Source organism: Dipodomys merriami, unplaced genomic scaffold (genome assembly GCF_024711535.1).
Source record: "Dipodomys merriami isolate MVZ:Mamm:240054 unplaced genomic scaffold, mDipMer1.0.p SCAF_19, whole genome shotgun sequence".
Classification (NCBI taxonomy): domain Eukaryota; kingdom Metazoa; phylum Chordata; class Mammalia; order Rodentia; family Heteromyidae; genus Dipodomys; species Dipodomys merriami.
The window spans coordinates 22,972,571-22,998,292 of record NW_027203270.1 but is presented as its reverse complement, the minus strand read 5'-3'; the positions used below and the strand labels follow the sequence as shown (position 1 = coordinate 22,998,292).

The window sequence follows — 25,722 nt, the reverse complement described above, 5'->3', positions numbered from 1 at the left end:
GGGGAGGGGGGGGGGGAGGAAAAAGCACGTCTGACATGCGCAGTGAGGAAATCTCGGGCCGAGGGGCGGAGCCTAGAGGGGGCGGGGGTAAGGTTCCCGGAAGGCCTCGCTAATGCCCGCCTTTAAAAATCCGGAATCCCTCTCTGAAGGAAACCTGTTTCTGGGCTCCTGTAGGATGAGAACTGAGTGAGCTGACAGGTTAGCCGTCCAAGAGAAAAGAGGTTGGCCAAGAACTACATTTCCATAAAAATGTCGACTCTCCGTGCAAATCGACCTTAGCAACATTTCACCTTTATGTCTCTGTCCACATGGTCCCATAGAGCATGGCCACTTATAGCTTCCGGAGCACCAGTTCAGTGTGACGACAACCTGACGGATCTCTACGGGAGACTAACATAGGCTATCACACTCGGGCCCAGGGGCGGGGATTATGTCATTTTCCCGGCAGCCTCATCTTGCATCAACTGGGCGGGGCAGAAGGAGGTCTCGCGCTATCTCGGAGACTACGTTCCCCCCCCCACTTCGTACGCAGGCGCGGACGGAGCCGCACGCATTCTACGTAACGGACGACGGAGGCTACGTGAAGAGTGGGGCGGCGTGACTGAGCTACCTGCTCCGGCTGTGTCTCCAGAAGCGTCGCGGCCCTTAAAACCTTGGCGACCGTGAAGGCGGTGGCCTGGCTGGGTGGAGGTGGCCGCGGCGAGAGCGCCGAGCCAGCTTGTAGCCTCGGGCTTAGGTAAGTAGGGAAACCCTGACTCCTTAGTCAGAGGGACCGGGCCAGGCCGGGCGATGACTTAAGTTGTGTGGCCTATCGCCGGGTCCCATTGCTTGCCCGACTGACCCTTAAGTCCGGTGGGTGGTGACATACTTCGATTGCAACGACTTCTCTTCCCAACTTAAAGAAGCAAAAGGAACAGAAAAAAAACACTCCCTGTTCACTCTTTACTGGTCTTTTTTTTTTTTTTTTTGCCTTCCTGAGGTTGGTGTGATTTTAGTGGTTTTCGGGATTTCTGCAGAGCTGTGAGTGAATGGCAACCGGGTTAGAGTTGGAGGAAATTTCCAAGGTGAACGGAAAGAATGAAGCGTAGACAATCAGATGAACGGATGTCTCCCTGGTGATGTTTTGATACAGCCAACTACTTCTTGTAGTTAGCCTTCCCTGCTGGTTCCTAACGTAAAATAACGCTTTTAATCAATTATTGTTAAGGGGCAGAGAAATGTCTGCGTGATTTCTAGACAGCTTCGTGTCTTAAAAGCCTAATGCCAAACGACAAGGAATGATTGCTCTACTTAACCTTTTAAGTCCCAAGTCATTACTGGGTGAGCTTGCAGCAGGTACTCAGATCAGACATGTTAGTGTTGGGGCCCCACCTTGGTTCTGTGTTCCCGTTTCCCATTTCAGGAATCTTACGAGGCCTTGGGACCTGACAGGGATTTGTGCATTTGAGAAGTGGGTTGACAGGTGCAGCAGAGATTTATGAGTGGAAGCCAATGCATAAATGGCTTGGATAATTTTAACCTAATTAACTTTGAAAGGAGCGTGATTAGTGCTGAGTTGTCTTAGACATTCACTTATTGGATGAACATTCCAAGTAGAAACTGCTTGAAATGACCAGACCTTTTAGCACTCCTTAAATGAAGTTAAGGTTAGCAAGAAATTACTTCTCCTTGAGAAGGCTTAAGCCTAGGTTCTGAAAAAGTCTGCACTAAAACAATTAAAATAAACAAAACTCTTTAGAGGATGTTCATCAGGCACAGCAGAAGGAATGGAACCAATGTTTACTGAGTCCTGTCTGTGATGGGTGCTGCCAGAGATTTGTGCCCACCTCATAGCTGTTACCATCTGTTTCAAGATTGTGTTTTGGACCTCTCTTCTTTTCTCTAGTTTTTTTGGGAGCGGTGGTGATAGTAACTAGGGTGTGAATGTGGGGTATTGTTTTCGTTAGGAATGCACTCTACTTGAGCCACACCTCCAATCCTTTGCCCCTTTAATACTTCCTGGGTGGTCTTGTCTGTTTCCATACAATTTCTCTCCAGCCCAAGCCTAGTCTTCACTTGGATTTCTAATTACTTTATTTCTCTCTATATAAAGTATGTTATAACACCTTTTAGGGACATTGAAAGATTCTGTAATGTAGCACTTGAAGCACACATCCCTAAACTTATAAGTAAATATGAAATCTAATTTGTTTTCTCCTCTATTTTTCACTTTGCTTATTTTTAAATATTTTTTTGGTGGTAGTGAGGATTAAACTCAGGACCTTAAGCATGCTAGGCAAATACTCTACCACTCTAGCCATGCCTCTGGTCCCTTTTAAAATTTATTGTAAAGGTGATGAACAGGGAGTTTACAGTTCAATTGGTTATTTTAAAGCAAAGTCTCCATTTATGCCCAGGCCAGCCTAGGCTAAGATACTCCTACTTATGCTTCCCTGTGTCTCTAAAGATGACCAGCATTAGCTGCTGTGCCCAGACATTGGTTGAGATGGAGTTTTCAAAACTTCTTTTCCCCTGGCTAATGGAAATCTGCATTGAATGGAAATCTGCATCCCAATTAGCTAAGATTATATAGGCTTAAACTACCTCACCCTGCTTTATTTTTTTATCTCAATTAGGGGTAACTTTGTCCATCTATTCATTTAACAATATTTGGAATCACTGCAGATCTTCCCTTCTGGTGTTACCTATTTCAGATTATTTTGACAAATATAATTCCTAAATATCTGTCAAATCAATTTCTACCACTGGTTTATCCATGTCTATCACTTTCTGTTTGTTTTTTTTTTATTCAATTGTACTTCAGTTCATCTTCTTTTATAATTCTCTTATTTAAAATTCAAACCTACCTCTTTGATACAGGAACCAAAGGGGTGTGTGTCTGTGTCTGTGTCTGTGTCTGTGTCTGTGTCTGTGTGTCTGTCTGTCCTAGTGCTTGAAAGGGTGTGTGTGTGTCTGTGTCTGTCTGTGTCTGTGTGTCTGTGTGTCTGTGTCTGTCTGTGTCTGTGTGTCTGTGTGTCTGTCTGTCCTAGTGCTTGAAAGCCTGGGCTCAGTCTGGGAGCTTTTATGCTCAAGGCTAGTACACTACCACTTGTGCCGTGCCTCTACTTCCTACTTTCTTGTAGTTAACTAAAAATGTCTTGGAATTTTCTGTCTGGGCTGGCTTCTAACTAGCATCCTCAGATCTCAGCCTCTTGAGTAGCTAGGATGCAGACATGAGCCAACCCAGCTAAAGTTGTTGTAATTACAAAAGTATATCGTAGGAAAAGAAATACGTATATATGTGTTAACTATTTATATGTAGATGTATGTTCTTATAAGGCTTCCACTCCCCCTCCCCCCAGTCCTGGGGCCTGGGCACAGTCCCTGAGCTTCTTTTTTTTTTCAATTTTTTTTTGGTCATGGGGCCTGAACTCTGGGCCTGGCGCTGTCCCTCAGCTCTTCAGCTCCGTGCTAACGTTCTACCACTTGAGCCACAGCTCCACTTCAAGCTTTTTCTGCTTATGTGGTGCTGAGGAATCGAACCCAGGGCCTCATGCATGCAAGGCAAGCACTCTGCCACTGAGCCACCTTCCCAGCCTCTCCCTGAGCTTCTTTTGCTCAAGGCTAGTGCTCTACTACTTGAGCCACAGGGCTACTTCTGCTTTTTTAAGAGTTTTCTGGACTTTCCTGCCAGGGCTGGCTTCAAAAGTGATCCTCAGATCTCAGCTTCCTGGCATAAAGCCTTTTTTTTTTAAATGTCCATTTGTTTCTCAAACAGCATTCTAACTTCACTTGTAACAATTTATTGACAAAGTATATTTATTTGTATATATCTAAAGTAAAGCTGTAATACATATCTTTCAAGCTAAATTCTTGTGCAACATTGTATCAGAAATTGCATTTTGTTGCTGGGCACCAGTTCCTCACCCCTGTAATCCTAGCTAGTTGGGAAGCTGAGATCTGAAGATAACAGTTCAAAGCCAGCTCAGACCAGAAAAGCTGGGAGATTCTTATCTCTAATTAACTACCTGAAAAACTCCTAAGTGGTGCTGTGACTCAAGTGATAGAGTGCTAAACAAAAGAAAAAGATAATCCTAGTGCTGGTGCTAAACAAAAGAAAAAGATAATTGCAGTGCTGGTAGCTCACCTGTAATCCTAGATACTCTGGAGGCTGAGATCTGAGGATCGTGGTTCAAAGCCAGCCCTGGCAGAAAAGTCATGAGACTCTGATCTGCAATAAACTACTCTGGAAATAGAGCTGTGGCTCTAGTGGTAGAGTACTCGCCTTGAGCTGAAGAGCTGAGGGACCGCGCCCAGGTCCAGAGCTCAAGCCCCTTGACCAACAAAAAGAAAAAGGTAAATTATAGGGCATCAAAATGGACAGTTTTTATTTTATTTTATTTTTTTGGTTTTTTGGGGGTTTTTTTAGTCCGGTCGTGGGGCCTGAACTCTGGGCCTGGGCACTGTCCCCCCCTCAGCTCTTCAGCTCAAGGCTAACGCTCTACCACTTGAGCCACAACACCACTTTCGGCTTTTTTCTTTTTGCTTATATGGTGCTGAGGAATCAAACCCAGGGCCTCAGGCATGCAAGGCAAATGCTCTACCACTGAGCCACCTTCCCAGCCCTTTATTTTATTTTTTTAGGTAACTGATAATGAAGGGAGGAGTTTGGATGTGAGAACATAACTGAAAATGTAACCTAAATGATTTTGATGGCTAAAATTTTTGTGTATATATGTAAAGTGATACATTATTCTAAGTAGCTGTATAGTTTTCTCACAGGTATGGTTTCATTATGTTTGTTCACAAACTTACTCAAATGTTGGTATAGCTGGTGTTCTTGGGAACTTGTGAAATACTGATAGAGTTCCATCATGTTCTAGAAACAGTTCGTTAGTAGAAGATTACTACTTTAAGTAATACAAAGCACAGCCACCAGCTTATATTTGAGAAGCTGTCAAAGAAATGGCTGAAAGCAGGCTTCTGAAGGAAAAACCTGGGGTCAAATCGCAATTCTGTCCCTTGATAATTACATTGCATCCCTGGGCCTCATTTTCCTTATCTGTGTTTTAAGTGTTCATCCTTTTGATGTTGATAATAATATATGGGAAAGTGTGTACATGCAAGGGACACACACATACATACATCCCAGCCTGTTCGGTATACTTGTGCTTGCATGTGCACATGCACATCCCCCTCCCCCCCCCAGTTTAAAGATGAATAGACTTTTTTCTTCTGGGGATCAAAGCAAGACCCCTGTACATGTCAGGCAAATGCTATATGAGAGTTCTGACACTGAGTTACATCCCTAGCTCTGAATGGCTTTTTTGTTCATGAATTTTATTTATTTATTTATTTATTTTGGTCGTGGATTGGGCCTGGGTGCTGTCCCTCAGCTCTTCAGCTCAAGGGTAGCACTCTACCACTTGAGCCACAGTGCCAGTTCTGGCTTTTTCTGCTTATGTGGTGCTGAGGAATCGAACCCAAGGCCTCAAGCATGCAAGGCAAGCACTCTACCACTGAGCCACTTTCCAGCCCCTCATGAATTATTTATTTTTTTATTTTTTTATTTTTTTATTTTTTGGGTCCGGTAGTGGGGCCTGAACTCTGGGCCTGGGCGCTGTCCCTCAGCTTTTCAGCTCAAGGCCAGCGCTCTACCACTTGAGTCACAGCACCACTTCCGGCTTTTTTTTTCTTTTTGCTTATGTGGTGCTGAGGAATCGAACCCAGGGCCTCAGGCATGCAAGGCAAGCGCTCTACCACTGAGCCACCTTCCCAGCCCTCATGAATTATTTTTATAACCCCTTATACAAAAAAAAAAGTTGCCTTTTGTTCCATGTTATACCACTTTTTCAGTTTCATTAGGCACTTACAAATACTTGCTGAAAAGAAGTAAAAATGCTTATGGAATAATCAGTGTAAATGGAAGGAGAATTTTAGAGAACTCAACCTAAAGAAATTGAAATGACTTGTTCAAGGGGCTGAGAAGATGGCTCAGTGGTAGAGTGCTTGCATGCATGAGGCCCTGGGTTCGATTCCTCAGCACCACATAAGAAAAAAGAAAAAAGCCAGAAGTGGTGCTGTGGCTCAAGTGGTAGAGCGCTAGCCTTGAGCTGAAGAGCTGAGGGACAGCTCCCAGGCCTAGAGTTCAGGCCCCACGATCGGACCCCCCCCCCAAAAAAAAAATGACTTGTTCAAGATTTTATAGATAGATAATGAATGAGTCAGGAACTGGAGGCACACACCTGTCTCCCTAGCTACTTAGGCTGAGATGTGAGGATCGTGGTTCAGAACCAGCAGCATTGGGGTTTGAGAATGTGGCTTAGTGGTAAAGTACTTGCCTAACCTGCATGAAGCTGTTGGTTCAATTCCTCAGTACCACAGTACCATATAAACAAAAAAAAAATAGGAAGTGACACTGTGGCTCAAAGTGATAGAGTGCTATCCTTGAGCAAAAGCAGCTCGGGGACAGTGCCCAGGACCTGAGTTCAAGCCCCAGGGCTGGCAAACAAACAAACAAAAAGCCAGCGTGGACAGACAAATAAGAGATGCTTATTCCCAATTTTCAAACAAAGCCAGAAGTGAAAGTTCGGCTCAAGTGGTGGAGTGCCAACCTTGAGTGAAAAGCCAAGAGCTGGAAGCACTAAATTCAAGCCTAGTTTAAGTAATACATACATGCTCTGAATTTGTCCCCAAACCTCTTGATTTCACCTGATTGTTTTTATTTGATATCATCTGAATCTATAAACATTAAGTAAAAGTATGAGGGTTTTAAATATTTACAAAACATGTAGAATGGCAGTTCATTTTAGGGTTCTCTTGCTTTTTTTTTTAAAGCTTATTTTTAAGGTGCAATGAAAGCTGTCCATGTTTTCTGTATTGCCCTTTTGGTGTTTGGGAGTGTCTCTGAAGCCAAGTTTGATGATTTTGAGGATGAGGAAGACATAGTAGAATATGATGATAATGACTTCGCTGAATTTGAGGATGTCATGGAAGATTCTGTCACAGAATCTCCTCAGAGGGTGATAAACACTGAAGATGATGAAGATGAGACCACCGTGGAGTTGGAAGGACAGGATGAAAACCAAGAAGGTGATTTTGAAGATGCAGATACCCAGGTAGAGTTCTTTTTTTATTGAGAGATAAATCTTGCGAGATTTAAAGGATGGGAAAATTTGTGATTAGCAATTTCCCCAAAATATTAGAAGTATGACTCAGTTAATAGACCTTTACTTTCTCTAGAATCTTCATGTTTGTATAGTAGATAGCACTCTTATGACTGTTTAGTGTTATGTTCCCATCTTTTGCATTAATAAAGAATTGTATGTTTGTCCTGTAGCATTCCTGGAAGGAGGGAATAGATAATATATGTGTGTATAAAATTGTGTCATTTGGGACTTTGGGTTGAAAAGTATGGTGAGTCATCCTTTTAGTGTTTTGAGGTTTTGTCTCAGCTTTATTGAAGTATAAGTGACAGGCTTGAAATGTGACTTAGTGACTGAGTGCTTGCCTAACATGCATGAAGCGCCTTGAGTTCAATTTCATAGTACAACATGAACAGAAAAAGCTGGAAGTGGTGCTCTGGCCCAAGAGTACTAGCTTTAAGCAAAAGAAGTTCAGGGACAGGGCTGGGAAGGTTGCTCAGTGGTAGAGCGCTTGCCTTGCATGCCTGAGCCCCTGGGTTCGATTCCTCAGCACCACATAAGCAAAAAGAAAAAAGCTGGAAGTGGTGCTATGGCTCAAGTGGTAGAGCGCTAGCCTTGAGCTGAAGAGCTGAGGGACAGCGCCCAGGCCCAGAGTTCAGGCCCCACTACCGGACCCAAAAAAAAAAAAAAAAAAAGATGTTCAGGGACAATGCCCAAGGACTGGCAAATAAGTAAGTAAATAAATAAGGTAACAAGAACTGTTTCTGTTTTTTGTTGGGTTTTTTTTTTTTAGATAAGGTCAGAAGCATAATGTTTTAATATGTTTATGAATTGTGAAGTGACTACTATGATCAAGCTAATTAGCATATTAAACACCCGTGTGTGTGTGTGTGTGTGTGTGTGTGTGTGTGTGTGTGTGTGTGTGTGTGTGTGTGTGTGTGTGTGTGTGTGTGTGTGTGTGTGTGTGTGTGTGTGTGTGTGTGTGTGTGTGTGTGTGTGTGTGTGTGTGTGTGTGTGTGTGTTCGTGAGGCCTGGGACTGGGGTGCTCTCCCTCCCTCAGCTCTTCAGCTCAAGGCTAGCACTCTACCACTTGAGCCACTTCCGGCTTTTTTCTTTTTGTTTATGTGGTGCTGAGGAATCGAATCCAGGGCCTCACGCATGCAAGGCAAGCGCTCTACCATTGAACCACCTTCCCAGCCCCTCTTTTTTTTTTTTGTATGTGTAGCAAGAATACTTAAGGTCTATTCTCTTAGCAAATTTCTAATATACAATATTTTATTAGTCCTCACTATTTGTACTGCACATTACCAGGTCTCCTGAGCATATTCATCTTAGAATTGGAAGTTTTGACCCTTTGATATTTTATTAAAAATAAGTAATAATTTTGTGTTCTGTACTTGGGGCTTGCAAGTTCTGTTTTCTTCTACATGTAGCCATAAGATGAGACAACTACTTGTGTTATTTGTTGAGGAAAACAAATTATACTTCATTTTTATAGGAGGGAGATTCGGAGAGTGAGCCATATGATGATGAAGAATTTGAAGGTTATGAAGATAAACCAGATACTACTTCTAGCAAAAATAAAGACCCAATAACAATTGTTGATGTATGTATATAGAATTCTGAACTCCAAACTAACCAACAAAATACCTTGCAGTCATTAATCTCAGAAATACAGTTGCTACCATATGGCTGATGTTGATGTGATAGTGTAAATTTTTTAGTCAGTCGTGGAGCTTGAACTCTGGGCCTGGGCACTGTCCCTGAGCTCTTCAGCTCAACGCAAGTGCTCTACCACTTGAGCCACAGCATCCAGCTTTTTCTGTGTATGTGGTGCTGAGGAATCGAATCTAGGGCCTCATGCATGCAAGGCAAGCACTCACTTTGCCACTGAGCCACCTTCCCAGCCTAGGCATTAATTCTCATTGAAAACATCCACACCTAGCCCTTCTAGTTTTAATTAATCAAAAAATAAGCAGATAACATTGGACATATTTGCGGTGGGACTCAGAATAAGAATATATCAGTTTAATACATAAGACCAAATATTAACCATATCCATTGACAGTTATATAAAGTATCCACTTTCAGTTTTCTCATTTTTTTCATTAGACTCAATCATTCAGCCTCAGCCAACATTAAATGGGATAATGTTGCTTTTTTAGGTTCCAGCACACCTTCAGAACAGTTGGGAAAGTTATTATCTAGAAATTTTGATGGTGACTGGTCTGCTTGCTTATATCATGAACTACATCATTGGAAAGAATAAAAATAGCCGCCTTGCCCAGGCCTGGTTTAACACTCATAGAGAGCTATTGGAGAGCAACTTTACCTTAGTAGGTAAGTTAGGCCAGTATGTGTTCAACTGCCTGGTGGGCAGGTGAATATGTGACAGCTTTCATGAACTGCTAAAGAGAACTATTTTTTTTTCCTTCAAGGATTCCTTGTTGTTGTTGTTTTTTAGACTTTATATACTGAGTGGATTGCATTTATGTAATAATTACCTCATGTTAATCAATGATAATCCCTGTCCAGAAGTGATTTTTGCAAGATAGTAAATTTAGTACTGGTCTCCTAAAGATAGGATCATTTGGGGATCAGAACAGAAGAAGGTGTAGTAGATGATTAGGTCCCCAAATTCTCAGTAAGTCACATTAACTGGTTTCACTTCTAGGTGATGATGGAACTAATAAAGAAGCCACAAGTACAGGAAAGTTGAACCAAGAGAATGAGCACATTTATAACCTATGGTGTTCAGGTCGAGTGTGCTGTGAGGGCATGCTTATCCAGTTGAGGGTAAGTAGTCTTCCTTGATTCAATGATTTCTTCCCAGATGTGATTCCTCACCTAAATTCAATGGCTTACCCCTTCCTGTTTCTTTTTTTTTTTTTGGGGGGGGGGGTCCGGTCGTGGGGCCTGAACTCTGGGCCTGGGCGCTGTCCCTCAGCTCTTCAGCTCAAGGCTAGCACTCTACCACTTGAGCCACAGCGCCACTTGCAGCTTTTTTCTTTTTGCTGAGGAATCGAACCCAGGGCCTCAGGCATGCAAGGCAAGCGCTCTACCACTGAGCCACCTTCCCAGCCTTCCTGTTTGATTTTAAAATGAAGTCTAAAATACTGCTGACAAGTTATTGTTCAGGATCTTTGATGAGTCATGTGATATCTGCTCCAGGGCCTTTTCTTTTTATTTATTTTTTTTTTGTGGGGGGGGTCCGGTCATGACGCCTAAATTCTGGGCCTGGGCGCTGTCCTTCAGCTCTTCAGCTCAAGGCTAGCGCTCTACCTCTTGAGCCACAGCGCCACTTCCAGCTTTTTTCTTTTTGCTTATATGGTGCTGAGGAATCGAACCCAGGACCTCATGCATGAAAAGCAAGCACTCTACCACTGAGCTACCTTCCCAGCCTGCTGAGCTACCTTCCCAGTCCCCTTTTCTTTTTAATAAGTAGAACTTGCAACTACATTAACTCATATTTTTTCATTTTGCAGTTCCTCAAGAGACAAGACTTACTGAATGTCCTGGCCCGAATGATGAGGCCAGTGAGTGATCAAGTGGTATGTATTCTTGTTGGTTTCTGTGTACAAAATGAATTCTTTCCTTAGGGCTTATTTCATATCTTCTTGAATTTTGTTTGGACTCTCTGGCTATTTGTATTCCTTTCCAAAACATTGACACTTTTCTATTTAAACTGATCATCATCGATCCATTCAGTGTGCAAAGGTCAGGAGACCTTTGTATGCTTTTTGGTGGGAAGGAGATATTATCAGCTGCCTTAGCCGTGGTAGAGGAAAGATAGTTTGTCTTAGTCTCCTGTTTTGCTCCTTACATATGGTTTATCTTTGGCAGAAAGCTGGGTTTCTTCTCTGATACTTTTTGGGTTCAAATAATTTTGATTTTTTTTTTTAAATCAGTCATGGGGCTTGAACTCAGGGCCTGGGCTCTGTCCCTGGGATTTTTTTCCCCTCAAGGCTACATCTCCACCACTTTGAGCCACAGCACAGCTTCTGGTTTTTCTGGAAGCTAATTGGAAATAAAAATCTTAGGGACTTTCCTGCCCTCCTGGCTTTGAACCTCAATCCTCAGATCTCAGCATTCTGAGTAGTTAGGATTACAGGTGTGAGCCACCAGTGCCTAGCATGATTTTATGTGTGTGTGTGCATGCCTATATGGAGCTTGAACTGAGGGCTATCTGCTATCCCTTACATTTTTTATTTAAGCCTTGTGCTTTATCACTTAAGCCATGCCATCCAGCTTTTTGATAGTTAATTGGAGATTGAGAGCACTCAGCTCCTAATACTTTCAGAATTTCCTGAGTGTCAGGAATGTGTTTTTATTTTTGTTAAGAAACCCAGTTTAAGACTGGGAAGGTGGCTCAGTGGTAGAGTGCTTGCCTCGCATGCATGAGGCCCTGGGTTCAATTTCTCAGCACCACATAAGCAAAAAAAGCCGGAAGTGGCATTGTGGCTCCTGGTATAGTGCAAGCCTTGAGCTGAAGAGCTGAGGGACAGTTTCCAGGCCTAGAGTTCAGGCCTCATGACTGGCAAACAAAAAACAAAAAAAAAACCGGTTCAGTCAACTTCAGTTTATGCTCATGCAATGTCTTAAGGTAGTCCTTAAATAGCTTTGGGAAGAGGCTGTTCATGAGAAAACTCCAGTTTTTAGGATTGAGAAGTTTAGCCCTTTTCTGCACCCCTGGGGCAAAGAGAGAAGATTTCTACAAAAAGTCCTGAACAGGTCTCAAAGTATGGTTCAAGTGGTGGAGTGCCTCCCTAATAAGCGTGAGGCCTTGTATCAAATCTCAGCACCACCCAAAACTAACTACAACAACAGAAAACACCTTTTGAACTAGATTCAGAGAGCTTCAAATTTGAACTGATGTGCTTGCTGGAAGGTTGGGTGTCTTGCTGAGAGGGCATGGAAGCTCCATGTACTTCTCCCTGTCTCATATTTTATTGGTTATTTCTTACTATGTACTTAATAATGAGCTAATAAAAGTTGGTAAAGTTTTCCTGAGTACTTTGAGACTTCTGAACTGGTTATTGAATCTTGGGGAAAGTAATATTTATATTTATTAGTAACATTCTATATTAGAGAATTAAGGAGAAACAAAAGTTATAAACATAAAACATTTCATATGCTAAAACATACTCTTATGACAGTGTCATATTCGTTGTATTTTTATTATTAAAAATCCTTTTTGAAGCTGGGTGCTCCTGCCTGTAATCCTAAACTACTCAGGAGGCTAAGATCTGAGGATCAAGGTTCAAAACCAGCCCAGGCAGGAAAGTTTGTGAGATTCTTTTTTTTTTTTTTTGGGTCCGGTCGTGGGGCCTGAACTCTGGGCCTGGGCGCTGTCCCTCAGGTCTTCAGCTCAAGGCTAGCGCTCTACCACTTGAGCCACAGCGCCACTTCCGGCTTTTTTTTTTTTTTTTTGCTTATGTGGTGCTGAGGAATCGAACCCAGGGCCTTGAGCATGCAAGGCAAGCGCTCTACCACTGAGCCACCTTCCCAGCCCCGAGTTTGTGAGATTCTTATCTCCAGAAAACTGAAAGTAGCTCTGTGACTCAAGTGGTAGTGCTCACCTTGAGCTGAAGAGCTGAGAGACAGTGCCCAGGCCTAGAGTTGAAGCCCCAGAACCAACCAAAAAAAAAAAAAAAATTGAGTCAAGTGCTGGTGACTCACACCCATTATCCTAGTTACTAAGGAGGCTGAGATCTGAGGATCACAGTGCCAGTCGAAGCAGAAAAGTATGTATGACTCCATTTAACCCCCCAAACCCTGGAAGTGGAGCTATAGGTCCAGTGTCAAATGTTACAGTGAAGCATTGAGCTAAAAAATTAAAGAGACAGCACCCTAACCCTCAGTTCAAGCCCCAGTAGCAGCACCAAAAAATAAATTTTTAGAAATTCTGTGCCAAGAAGTTGCAATAGAAATCAAAAAAATTTTGAGTACTAGATGAATAGTATTCTGGGGCTGTTTATTTGTTGTAGTCCTAGTGTTTGAATTTAGAGACTTGAACTTGCTAAACAATTGCTCTACCACTTGAAAAAGCACCCACCATGCTCAGATTTTTCTGTTTTAATGAAGTCTCAAACCTTTTTTTTGGTCAGTTGTGGGACTTGAACTCTGGGTCTACGTGCTCTCCCTCAGCTCTTCAGCTCGAGATGAGAGTTCTACCACTTGAGCCACATTCTGGTTTTCTGGTGGAAAGTCTCATGGACTTTCCTGCCCAGGCTGGCTTTGAACCATGATCCTCAGATCTCAGCTTCCTGAGTAGCTAGGATTACAGGTGTGAGCCACCGGCACCCAGCTGAGTCTCAGACTTTTTGCCTCAGCTGGCCTTGAAATTCCATCTTCCTAATCTAAGCCTGCCAAGTGGCTAGGATTGCAGGCATAAGCAATCATGATGGCTAGTGTTCTGTTTTTATATAACAAGTTATCACAAATATAATTTCTTGAAACGGTATCCATTTTTTGTCTCACAGTTTCTGTGGATTACTAATCCTTTTTGGATTAGTTAAGTCCTCTTCCTACAGTCTTAGGAGGTTGAAATCAAGGTATCAGACAAACTAGGAATTTCTTCTTCCAGTCTTCTCAAGGTCATTTAGGCTGTTGGCAGAACTCAGTTCCTTGTGATTTTAAGTCCCCATTTTCTTGCTATCTGCCAGCTGGAAACTATTCTCATATTCTGGAAACTACCCTTAGGTCCTTATGACTTGTCCTACTTTCTTAAGCCCTGTCACTGTAGATTTTCTTCTTCAAGTAGGGCTTAGACTCTTAAAAACTTACTTGTTGGGGCTGGGAAGTTGGCTCAGTGGTAGAGCGCTTGCCTTGCATGCCTGAGGCCCTGGGTTCGATTCCTCAGCACCACATAAGCAAAAAGAAAAAAGCCGGAAGTGGCGCTGTGGCTCAAGTGGTAGAGCACTAGCCTTGAGCCGAAGAGCTGAGGGACAGCGCCCAGGCCCAGAGTTCAGGCCCCACGACCGGACCAAAAAAAAAACAAACTTATTTGTTGCCGGGTGCTGGTGGCTCACGCCTGTAATCTTAGCTACTCAGGAGGCTGAGATCTGAGGATCATGGTTCAAAGCCAGCCCGGGCAGGAAAGTCTGTGAAACTCTTATCTCCAGTAAATCACCAGAAAACCAGAAGTGGCACTATAGCTCAAGTAGTAGAGCACTCGCCCTGAGCTGAAGACCTCAGGGACAGTGCACAGGCCCAGAGTTCAAGCCCCATGACCAAAAAAAAGAAAGAAAGAATTGACTACCTTATCATTAGGGAGCAGAAGAGAGCAAGAAAACATTCCATCTGTAAAACAGACATCCATCTTATCTCCAAGGCCTTAAGCTTTTAGTGTCCAAGCAGTTCTAATTTAAACACACTTGGGATAGTAACTTTTTGCTCTGTCAGCCTCGACAGACCCTTTGACCTTACTTGAGCTTGGCCCTTATCACTCCAAGATGGCATTCCAAGCTCTTTAACCCTTTCAGGTTTCACAGCTTGGCATCTGAGGCCCTCCCACCTTCTGCCTTATAACATTATTGTGGGGATGATATACCATCTTGTTCTTGAATCCTACTCAAGGGGATATTGTATACACGAGGAGGTCCCTTGGAGGCCATTTAGAAATCTACCTATCACAGAACTCAATATGTAAATTTTGTCATCTTTGTTTTGTTTTTGAAGCAAATAAAAGTAACTATGAATGATGAAGACATGGATACCTATGTATTTGCTGTTGGCACACGAAAAGCTTTGGTACGACTACAGAAAGAGATGCAGGATCTGGTATGTCAAGTTATTTCAGTTCAAATATGTGTAGAAACTGCCATTTTATTACATAATGCAACTTCTTAGCAAAAGACAATCCTATCTGACAAATGTTGGTTAGCATTACTTTGATACAGGTCAGTACATATTATTTCAAGGAAAAAGATTTGTGCATAATAAAATGTCATGCCGTATCTTATTCTTCATTTCTTCTTTCTCTAGAGTGAGTTTTGTAGTGATAAGCCTAAGTCTGGAGCAAAGTATGGACTTCCAGACTCTTTGGCCATCCTGTCAGAGATGGGAGAAGTCACCGAGGGAATGATGGATACAAAGGTAAATACAGTTTTTTAAAAAAAGGTTACACCCAGGGCAGAGAGGAAGCTCAGTGGTAGAGTGCTTGCTTAGCGGGCAGAAAGCCCTGGATTCAATCTCCATCCAGTACCACAAAAAAATAACCATGTGCAGGGGCTAGGAATGTGGCTTAGTGGTAGAGTGCTTGCCTAGCATGCATGAACCCCTTGTTTTGATTCCTCAGTACCACATAAACAGAAAAGGCCAGAAATGGCATTGTGGCTCAAGTGCTACAGTGCTAGCCTTGAGCAAAAAGAAGCTCAGGGACAGTGGCCAGGCTGAGTTCAAGCCCCAGGACTGGCAAAAACAAAACAAAAAAAGAACAACAAGAAAAAGAACACCCTGGGCTGGGAATGTGGCTTAGTGGTAGAGTGCTTGCCTAGCATGCATGAAACCCTGGGTTTGATTCCTCAGTACCACATAAACAGAAAAAGCCAGAAGTGGTGTTGTGGCTCAAATGGTAGAGTGTACTAGCCTTGAGGAAAAACAGGAACAGTGCCCAGGCCCTGAATTCAAGACTGGCAAAAAAAAGAAAAAGAAAAAGAACATCCTGAGTTCAAACCCCAGTATAGCCAATAATAAAATAATAATAATAACAAAAAATTTACATTTAAATCATGTGCATTGGTGCGTTTTTGTAATCCCTGCTACTCCAGGAGATAAGACTGGAAGATTACAAGTTTGAAGCCAGCATGGGAAATTCAGAGAACCTTTATTTGAAAAAACAAGCTAGGTGCCAGTGACTCAAGCCTATAATCCTAGCTATTCAGGAGCCTAGCTCCTCAAGAGACTTAGATCTAAGAATCAAGTGTAGAAGCCAGTCCAGGTAGAAAAGTTTTTGAGACTCTTACCTCCAATTAAATAGCAAAAAGCTAGAACTGGAGCTACAGCTCAAGTGGTGGAGTGCTGTGAACCAAAAAGCACCCCTGAGCTCACGCTCTAGTACTAGCAGCAGCAACAACAGCAACAAAAATCTGAAATTATTTTAGTTGTTTTGTTTTGATTTGTCTTCAAGGGAAGGGTAAATAAACTAGGGTTTGAATTTAGGACTTCCAACTTGGTAGGCACATGCTCTGGTATTTGAGCTATGACTCCCAGCATTTTTTGCTTTTATTTTTCAGATAGAATCTTATGTTTCTGCTGGGAACTAGCCTCACACTATAATTCTCCTACCTTCACCTTTCACCTCGTTGGGATTATAGGCATGAACTAGCACACCCATTTTGTCCTTGGAGATCAGGTCTTGCTTTTTACCTGACTGGCCTGACATTCTTGATTATCCCATTTGTCACCCCAGTAGCTAGAATTACAACAGGCATAAGCCACCTGCTTGGTTTCTGCTTTGTTTGTTTGGGGGTTTCTTTGGGGGTAGGTGGGTTTTTTTTTAGTGGTTGTGGGGCTTGAACTCTGGGCCTGGGCACTGTCCCTGAGCTCTTCAGCTCAAGGCGAATACTATACCATTTGAGCTACAGTGCCACTTCTGATATTCTGGTGGTTTATTAGAAATAGAATCTCACAGACTTTCTTGCCCAGGCTGGCTTTGAATCACGATCCTCACATCTCAGCCTTCTGAATAACTAGGATTACAGGTGTGAGCCACCAGCACCTAGCCAGGGAGGGTATAATTTCTTATCTATAAAACTGCTTGTTTGTTTGTTTGTTTGTTTTTAAGAGAAAAGCTTGCTGTGTAGCTCCATCTAGTCTGAAACTTTCAGTCCTCAAAATCCTTCTATCTGGGTCTGGGAAGGTGGCCCAGTGGTAGAGTGCTTGCCTTTCAATGCATGAGTCCCTGAGTTCGATTCCTCAGCACCACATAAGCAAAAATAAAAAGCCAGAAGTGGCGCTGTGGCTCAAGTGGTAGAGCACTAGCCTTGAGCTGAAGAGCTGAGGGACAGCGCCCAGGCCCAGAGTTCAGGCCCCACAACCGGACCCCCCAAAAAAAAAAAAAATCCTTCTATCTGAGAACCTGGAATGTTGAGATTAATAGCTTCTGCTATCATTCCTGGCAATGATTTTATTTTCATTCTTTTTCTTGTTTCAAGTTTTTTGTTACTTGTTTTTTGGGGGTTTTTTGGTGCAGGTCCTGGGCTTGAATTTAGAACCTGGGTGTTATCCCTGAGCTTTTTGCTCAAAGCTAGTACTCTGCCACTTGAGCCACAGCACCACTTCCGGGTTTTTAAATTGAAGAAAAGAGTTTCATGGACTTTATGCCTGGGCTTGCTTCATACTGTTGATTAGTAGATCTCAGCCTCCTGAGTAGCTATGATTACAGGTATGACCTACTGGTGCCTGGCTTCAAGAATTGTTTTAAGACTTATACTAGTTTTAAGAAGGATACTAGTTTGATTTTAGATTTCTTAAATGTAATTTTTCAACATTTTTATCTGAATGACATCCTACAAAAGTAAGGAGGGTAAAAAGGTGAATATTGTTAGGAAAAAAGGAAAATGCATCAAACTTAAAAATCTTTCTTTTTTTCCAGATGGTTCATTTTCTTACACACTATGCTGACAAGATTGAATCCGTTCATTTTTCAGACCAGTTCTCTGGTCCAAAAATTATGCAAGAGTACGTATGAGATAAAAATATTGAAATTTCTTTTCCCTACTAGCTCTGTGTTGAAATAGCACAAGATGCTTCCGCAATTTCCCTTACCACATAAGTAAAGGAAGTTGGTGGTAGTCTCCAAGCTTTCCTTTGTTTTGTATACATCATGAATGGTCATTTTAAGCCTACAGAAGACAAGCAAGCCTACCCTACCTTGTATGTATCGCTGCATATCTATCATACATAGTATGAGAAACTCACAGGATGGCTCATACTAAAAAAGTGCAACTGCTAGTTCCCTTTCCATTTTAAAAATACTCAGTTTGGCCAGGCACTGGTGGCTCTCACCTCTTTTCCTAGCTACTCAGGAGGCTGAGATGTGAGGATTGCAGTTCAAAGCCAGTCCTGGCAGGAAAGTATGTAAGACTGTTATCTCCAATTAACTACCAGAAATCTTGAATTGGCACTTACCTGGAGCTGAAGAGCTCAGGGACAGTGCCCAGGCCCAGAATTCAAGACCCATGAGAATTCAAGACCCATGACCAACACACACACTCACACGCACGCACGCACACACACACATACATACATAAATATATATATTCAATCTGTTCATATTGAACTTGTATTTGGCTAGAAATCTGTGTATTTATAGCTTATAATTTATAGCCTTTTTGGCTTGACTCTAAATAATTACATGATTATATTTTTTCAGCAGATTATTAGATAGTGGTTTCTAGCTTCATAATAATACTTTTTCAGTAGTATATATTCAAGGCTTGGATTTATTCTTTGAATTCATAGTTTATCTCAGGAGAACATTATTAAATTTACTCCTTTTTTTTTTGGTCGGTGGTGGGGCTTAAACTCTGGGCCTGGGCGCTCAGCTCTTCAGCTCAAGGCTATTGCTCTACCACTTGAGCCACAGTGCCACTTCTAGCTTTTTCTGGGTTTTTTTTGGTGTTAAGGAATCAAACCCAGGGCCTCATGCATTCGAGGCAAGCACTCTATCACTGAACTACCGTCCCAGCCCCTAAATTTACTCTTGATATAGAACTGGTTATGACCTAACTTATTAGTTACAGGTTACTCTAATAGGCTGTGTAGTTGTATACAATTCTGGAAGCCCTATGTTCATTCCTCAACAACAGCAAGATAAGAATCCATTCTAGACTTTAGTTGTCTGTTTCTGATCCCTACCATCTAGATGTTATTACATCATTCTTACCTTGCTTAAGTTGGTAACAACACTAGGGACAAAGTATCCCAGTATAGTAGTGACCTTTTTTTCCTTTTCATTTTTTTTCCTTGGCGGGTTTCAACTCAGTTCCTTGTGCTTACGAGGCTGGGACTTTTCTACTTGAACCATACCACCAGCCCTGTTTGTGCTGTTTATTTTGGGTTGAGCCTCGAACCAAGTCCTTCCACTCTCACCCTTTGGAGTAGCTAGCATTCCATATGTGAGCCACCAGCACCTAGCTCACTAAGCTTTTTTTGTTGGGAAGCGAAATGGGTGATTGACAGAGATTACAAAGGAATCTGTTAATAATTGCTCCTCCAAATCCCTGAGGGGTTAGGGGAATTGGCTCCAGGATTACCAAAATCTCAGGATGCTTGCATCCCTAATATAAAATGGTGTATAAAAATGGGTTATATATAATCTATGAATATGTTCCTTCTATTCGTTAAGCCTCTGTGTTTACTTACAATACCTGATAAGGTAAATGCTATGTCAGTAGTTGTTATTCTGTATCGTTTAGGGAAAAAGACAAAAACATTATCTGTACTGTACATGTTCATAATTGATACAGGCTTTTTCCCCTAATATTTTCTATAGTTGGTTTGGCAGGTGCAGAACTTCTGAATATGAAGAGTCAATTATCCTTAAATTGAAATCATCCTTAAATTTATTTTGAACCTAACCCCAAAATGAGATGTTTTATTAATGGAAGATATCATAGGAGTCGAAAAAAGCAAAATTGTTAAAATATAGGCCTTGGTTGGGTATGGTAATACATGACTGTGGTCTCAGCTATTTGGAAAAGGTAAAACAGTAGATCTGGCAAAGTTAGCACAAGACTCTATCTGAAAAATGAGCTAAAAGCAAGCTGAAGTGGTAAACCAAGCCGTGAGTATAATCACCATAAACACACACACACACACACCTATCTATCTGTGGGACTCATACTTTAAAATACAGTCTCGTTTCTGGCTCTGCAGGTGAGATGGAATGTATTCTGCCTGTTGGAGACATCACTGGAGGTCTTCAGGTGTAGGATAAAGGTCCTTAAGTCTCCTGTAGGTGCTGAGATTGTATTTGATTGGGGGTGGCAGGGTACATATGATGCTGATTATTTGAGTGAATTGGGTAACTTGTATGTGTGGGAAATGGCATATGTTCCTTCTTATAGATTTTTCTTTTATGACAGGGAAGGTCAGCCTTTAAAGCTACCTGACACTAAGAGGACACTATTGTTTACATTTAATGGTAAGTCTCTTCTTTTTTTTTTTTTTTCTGTCAGTCATGGGGGCTTGAACTCTGGTCACTAAAGCCACAGTGCCATTTCTGGTTTTCAGGTGGTTAATTGGGGATAAAAGTCTCATGATCTTTCCTGCCTGGGTTGGCTTAATGCAGTTTTATAGTTAGGAAATTATACCCTTCTTGGCTGGGTGCTGGTGGCTCATGCCTATAATCCTAGTATTCAGGAGGCTGAGATCAGAGGATCGCTGTTCAAAGCCAGCCTGGGCAAGAAAGGCCCCCTGAGACTCTTACATCCAATAAACCACCAGAAAAGTAGAAGTGGTGCTGTGGCTCAAGTGGTAGAGCGCTAGCCTTGAGCTGAATTGTTGAGGGGCAGCACCCAGGTCCAGAGTTAAAGCCCTCAGGACAAAAAAAAAAAAAAATGCTGCATATAAAACCTTATACCTTGGGCTGGGAAGGTGCCTCAGTGGTAGAACGCTTGCCTTGCATGCCTGAGGCCCTGGGTTCCATTCCTCATTACCACATAAAGCAAAAAGAAAAAAGCTGGAAGTGGCACTGTGGCTCAAGTGGTAGAGCGCCAGCCTTGAGCCAAAGAGCTGAGGGGTAGCGCCCAGGCCCAGAGTTCAGGCCCCATGACTGGACGCCCCCCCAAAAAAAAAAAAATTAAATAAATAAATAAAACCTTGTTGATTTCTGATTGTCTTCAAGGAGATAGACTTTTATTTTTTCATTTCTATTTCTACCACATTTTAACTGCTTGAGAGCTTTGAAAAAGAAATCTATTGGGCTAGGAATATGGCTTAGTGGTAGAGTGCTTGTGTAGCATCCATGAAACCCTGGGTTCTATCCCTCAGTACCACATACACAAAAAAAGCTGGAAGTTGCACTGTGGATCAAGTGGTAGAGTGCTAGCCTTCAGCGAAAGAAGCTCAGGACAGTGCCCAGGCCTGAGTTCAAGCTCTAGGACTGTTAAAAAAAAAAAATCTATTAGCATTTTAAAAAATTTTCTACCCAGAAGTGTTAATGCTGCCATGAACTCAGTGGGAAAATGGCTTTGTTTTTCAGTACCTGGCTCAGGTAACACTTACCCAAAGGATATGGAGGCTTTGCTACCCCTGATGAACATGGTGATTTATTCTATTGATAAAGCCAAAAAGTTCCGACTCAACAGAGAGGTAAGACTGAAAGCCTTTATTGCAGACTAGTACCTTTTATTACAGTTTTTTTTTTCTCAGTGGGGAGCAGCTATCAAGGATTTCAGCGATGGCATCTTTACCACTAGACAGTACCAGATGGGCGTAGTTTTGTGAGAAAATGCTAAGTGAAATTTTCTTGTATTGGATAGCAATGGTTATCTTATGAAAGACTTTGTTTCTTTGGGAAAGGGCAAACAAAAAGCAGATAAGAACCGTGCTAGAGTGGAAGAGAACTTCTTGAAACTGACACATGTGCAGAGACAGGAAGCTGCGCAGTCTCGGCGTGAGGAGAAGAAAAGGGCAGAGAAGGAGCGGATCATGAATGAGGAAGATCCTGAGAAACAGCGCAGGCTGGAGGTAAGACAAACTCCTCACTGCTGGGATGGAACTTAAAGTTTATCTTACCACTATGACTTTGTATCAGCTGTCAAGGTGATTCTACTTGAGAATATATATAACCTAAAAGTTTAGTAGTAGAATGATAGGAAAAAAAAAAACCGGGTGCTGCTGGATCACACCTGTAATCCTTGCTACTCAGGAGGCTGAGATCTGAGTATCACAGTTTGAAGCCAGCCTGAGCAGGAAAAAAGTTGAGATTCTTTACTCCATCTGTCCACTAAAAAAGATAAAAGTGGAGCTGTGGCTCAAGTGGTAGAGTGCTAGCCTTGAATTTTGGAAAAAGCTGAGTTCAAGCCCCAGTACTGGTGCATACAAGTTTCAGATTTGTCTACCTAGGTTAGCTTTAAACTTTGATTCTTAGATCTCAGCCTCCTAAAGTTAGGGTTATAGATAAGAGCCACTAGCACCCAGCCTGAGCATCTTGTGAATGTAAACTTTCTTTTCAGAACTACCACTTTATAGTATCTGACTGGGGAATCTTATGAGAAGGCCAGTGAGCTAAATGGGGAAAAAAAAACAACAACTAAAAAAGCAAGTTATTTTCTGACTTGAAGGGCTCTTTTATACAATTGAGATCGAACTCCCTGCCATTATTTGTTTGCTTTCTTATATATTTAATTTGAAGAAATAAGGAGAAAATACGTACACAGGAGTTAATTATCATGTAAAAAAATAACAGTCATTCTAACAAAGTCCTTTATCACCAAAGGTGACCACTTGTTCACATTTTATATAGTTCTGCATCTGTCTTACTTGTCTGTCTATACCTGTCTATATGCCAAATAAATGTATCTCTTTTCTTAATGTAGATCATCTTATAAACAGTGTCCTACAGTTTTTTAAAAAATGTTATTCACGGGCCGGGAAGGTGGCTCAGTGGTAGAGCACTTGCCGGTTCAATTCCTGAGCACCACATAAGCAAAAAGAAAAAAAGCTGGAAGTGGCGCTGTGGCTCAAGTGGTAGAGCCTTGAGCTGAAGAGCTGAGGGATAGCGTCCAGGCCCAGAGTTCAGGCCCCACGACTGGACCCTCCCCCACCCCCCAAAAAAAAATGTTATTCACCAATACTGGCAATTATTGTTTTAAGTTTTGAGTTTTTTTCTTTTTATTAATTGTAAAAAGAGGTTTCATTGTGATTTTGCAACGTACATATAATGTATTTTGATTGAATCAGCCCCCTGTATCACTATTACATATTGTCCCCTCCTTATTTTGAACATGTGCTTAGAGCTTAGTTTGGATTCTCTTCTCTCCTCCCCCTCTCAGGAAGCTGCTTTGAGACGAGAGCAAAAGAAATTGGAGAAGAAGCAAATGAAAATGAAACAAATCAAAGTCAAAGCGATGTAAAATCATCCCAGGGATCTGAGTCCTTAATGCTTACCCCTAAGCTCTGAGTTCATAGGAAACAAAAAACAGGAGACCACTTCTCATCTTAAAATTGACATAATCTTGGTGACTGAGAAATCCTTATTTCATCAACTATTATACTCTTGGTTTGGAGTTTTTCAGAGGTTGTAAACACATTGAAAGGGCTCTGTTTCAGTAATTTTCTTCAGGCAATCAAATTATTTTGATTATTTTATAAAAGGAATGATATATAAATATATATGTAGTTTTAACATATTTTTTAAATTATAAATGAATTATCAGTGCTTTTAGTACTTTGATGTTTGAAAAACTATCATGAAATTTATAGGTAGCTAATTAGGTTGTTACTTTGTGTTTAAACTGGGCAGTTGAAAAGCTATGGAGGCTGACTCTAAACCAAGATTTTGCAAATAACTATTGGAATTACACAATAAATATTGCTTGGTGTTTTCTCCTGTGTCTACATTAAACGTGTGAAAATGTAAAATTTAGAACACTATGTGATAATGAAATTTCAAGAATTCAAAACATAATGCAGTATATGTTTTATAGGAGAGATGTACTGATGACAGTATTATAGGAAACCTGAGTTATTAGGATACTTACACATATGTGGAAAATTCTAAGGATAGATAATATAGGAACAAAGTTTTCTCCTTACCAGACACTATGAGCTGATGTCAATGTGAATGCTGAATTTTTTTTAGTGGTTGTATGTTTATTTTTCTTGAGTAACAAATGCATGAACAATTAACAACTACTTCAGCTAGGTCATATCAGCAATCAGGTCATTGGTCTCTGTGAGGTCAGAAGTATTTTTTCTTCTTAGCTGCTACAGCTTACTGAATGTTCTTGGGGGCTCTAATCTGTTATGGCCTTGTACCTTTGCTTCTCTCTCTGTTTTTATTTCTTCTGCGGTTGAGGCTGGGTATTTTCTTTCAAAGAAATAGTCATTGATATGCATAAATCTGCTTTTTTTAAAAAAAATGAGCTTTCCTAAACTTTTGAGAGTTCTGCCTTTTGAGGAAGAAACTCTTGGGGGAGAGACCTATATATCTGCACAAGCATTTGGCTTGTTCAGATTTCTGCATTTTATAAATGCTTCTTACTGAGAAAGCATTTTTTTTTTAAGTTACTGCTTGTACCAGGTAATTTTTGTGGGAATGAGAAAGGGTTGGGTTTTGATGGGAGTGGGGTGGTGGGGTTTTTGTTGATGCTTTATGTGCAGGTCTGTTCTGAGGCATTAACAGTGAGTTGCTATGAAAACAGCTGCTGCCCTTGTAACTGCATGGTAATGTGTCACCTGAGTGTCCTCTAGGTTCATACAGAAGTGTGTAAACTGGGAAATGTGGATATAATGTTTAACAGCTCACAGATCTAAAGTTACTAAAATGACAACACAAATATAATTAATGCTATATAATTTTAGACTTAATCTTGTTTTACAAACCTTCAAATCAAAGATGATGTGCTTATCTATCTCTTGAGTAATATAAACTTTCTTAAAGTCCCACACATTTGGACCATGGCAGCTAATTTTGTAATATAAACGTTCATATGAACTACCTATGGACATATATTAAACTGATTGACAAAATCTCAGAGTGTCGCCTGGACTTTTATGGAATTGTCCTACAACAGTATACACCTATAGGAAAGTTCTTTCAGACCAGTAAAAATTAGCACTGAAATGTTTTCATTAAGAAAAGTTTACCTTGAATTTCCCTTTGTTGTCATCACTTACCACTTTAGGGTGCTTTATATTCTTAGACACACACACCCCTACCGCCCATATGTTCTGTTTTGCTGGCCTCACATTCACAATCCCTCTGCCTCAGCCTCCTAAATTCAGAGATAATGGTATATACCACTACATGTGACTCCATGCTGTTAATGAGCTCCTTCCTACACTCCTGGTATCAGTCATCTTCCTGTTGCTGTGACAGATTGCCTGGAATAATCAATATAAAGTAGTAAAGCTTTTCTAGTAATAAAGGAAAACCTTTCACTCTCAAGTACATGTGGACAGATACCTAGGTACTTTCTTGATGTTGTCGTCCTGTCCGTTCCCCTCCCCCCCCCACCCCGGTTCTGAGCTTGAACTCTGCCTGGGTGCTGCCTCTAAGCCTGTTTGTGCTCAACACTAATGTTCTGCCACTTGAGCCACACCACCACTTCTGGCTTTTTTGATTGATTTTTTTTTTTTAAGAGTCTCACGCAGGGCTGGAAATGTGGCTTAGTGATAGAGTGCTTGCCTTGCATGCATGAAACCCTGGGTTTGGGGCTGGGAAGGTGGCTCAGTGGTAGAGTGCTTGCCTTGCATGCATGAGGCCCTGAGTTTGATTCCTCAGCACCACATAAGCAGAAAAAGCCAGAAGTGGTGCTGTGGTTCAAGTGGTAGAGTGCTAGCCTTGAACTGAAAAGCTAAAGGATGGTGCCCAGGTCCACAGTTCAGGCCCCACAACTGGCACAAAAAAAAATAAAAAACCCTG

At 41.5% G+C, this 25,722-nt stretch overlaps 1 protein-coding gene across 1 annotated transcript; it reads left to right on the top strand.

Annotated features, from left to right (window-relative positions):
- The first annotated feature begins 566 nt into the window (after positions 1-566).
- On the top strand, positions 567-24,827 carry Ccdc47 (coiled-coil domain containing 47). The gene is made up of 13 exons (XM_070027746.1): positions 567-736; positions 6,817-7,097; positions 8,623-8,730; positions 9,290-9,464; positions 9,799-9,920; positions 10,610-10,675; positions 14,805-14,906; positions 15,111-15,221; positions 17,722-17,807; positions 20,216-20,274; positions 21,334-21,443; positions 21,654-21,821; positions 23,129-24,827. Exons 2-13 carry the CDS (start codon positions 6,834-6,836, stop codon positions 23,207-23,209), a joined length of 1,452 nt encoding a protein of 483 aa, XP_069883847.1. The 5' UTR covers positions 567-736; positions 6,817-6,833; the 3' UTR covers positions 23,210-24,827.
- Positions 24,828-25,722: the final 895 nt, after the last annotated feature.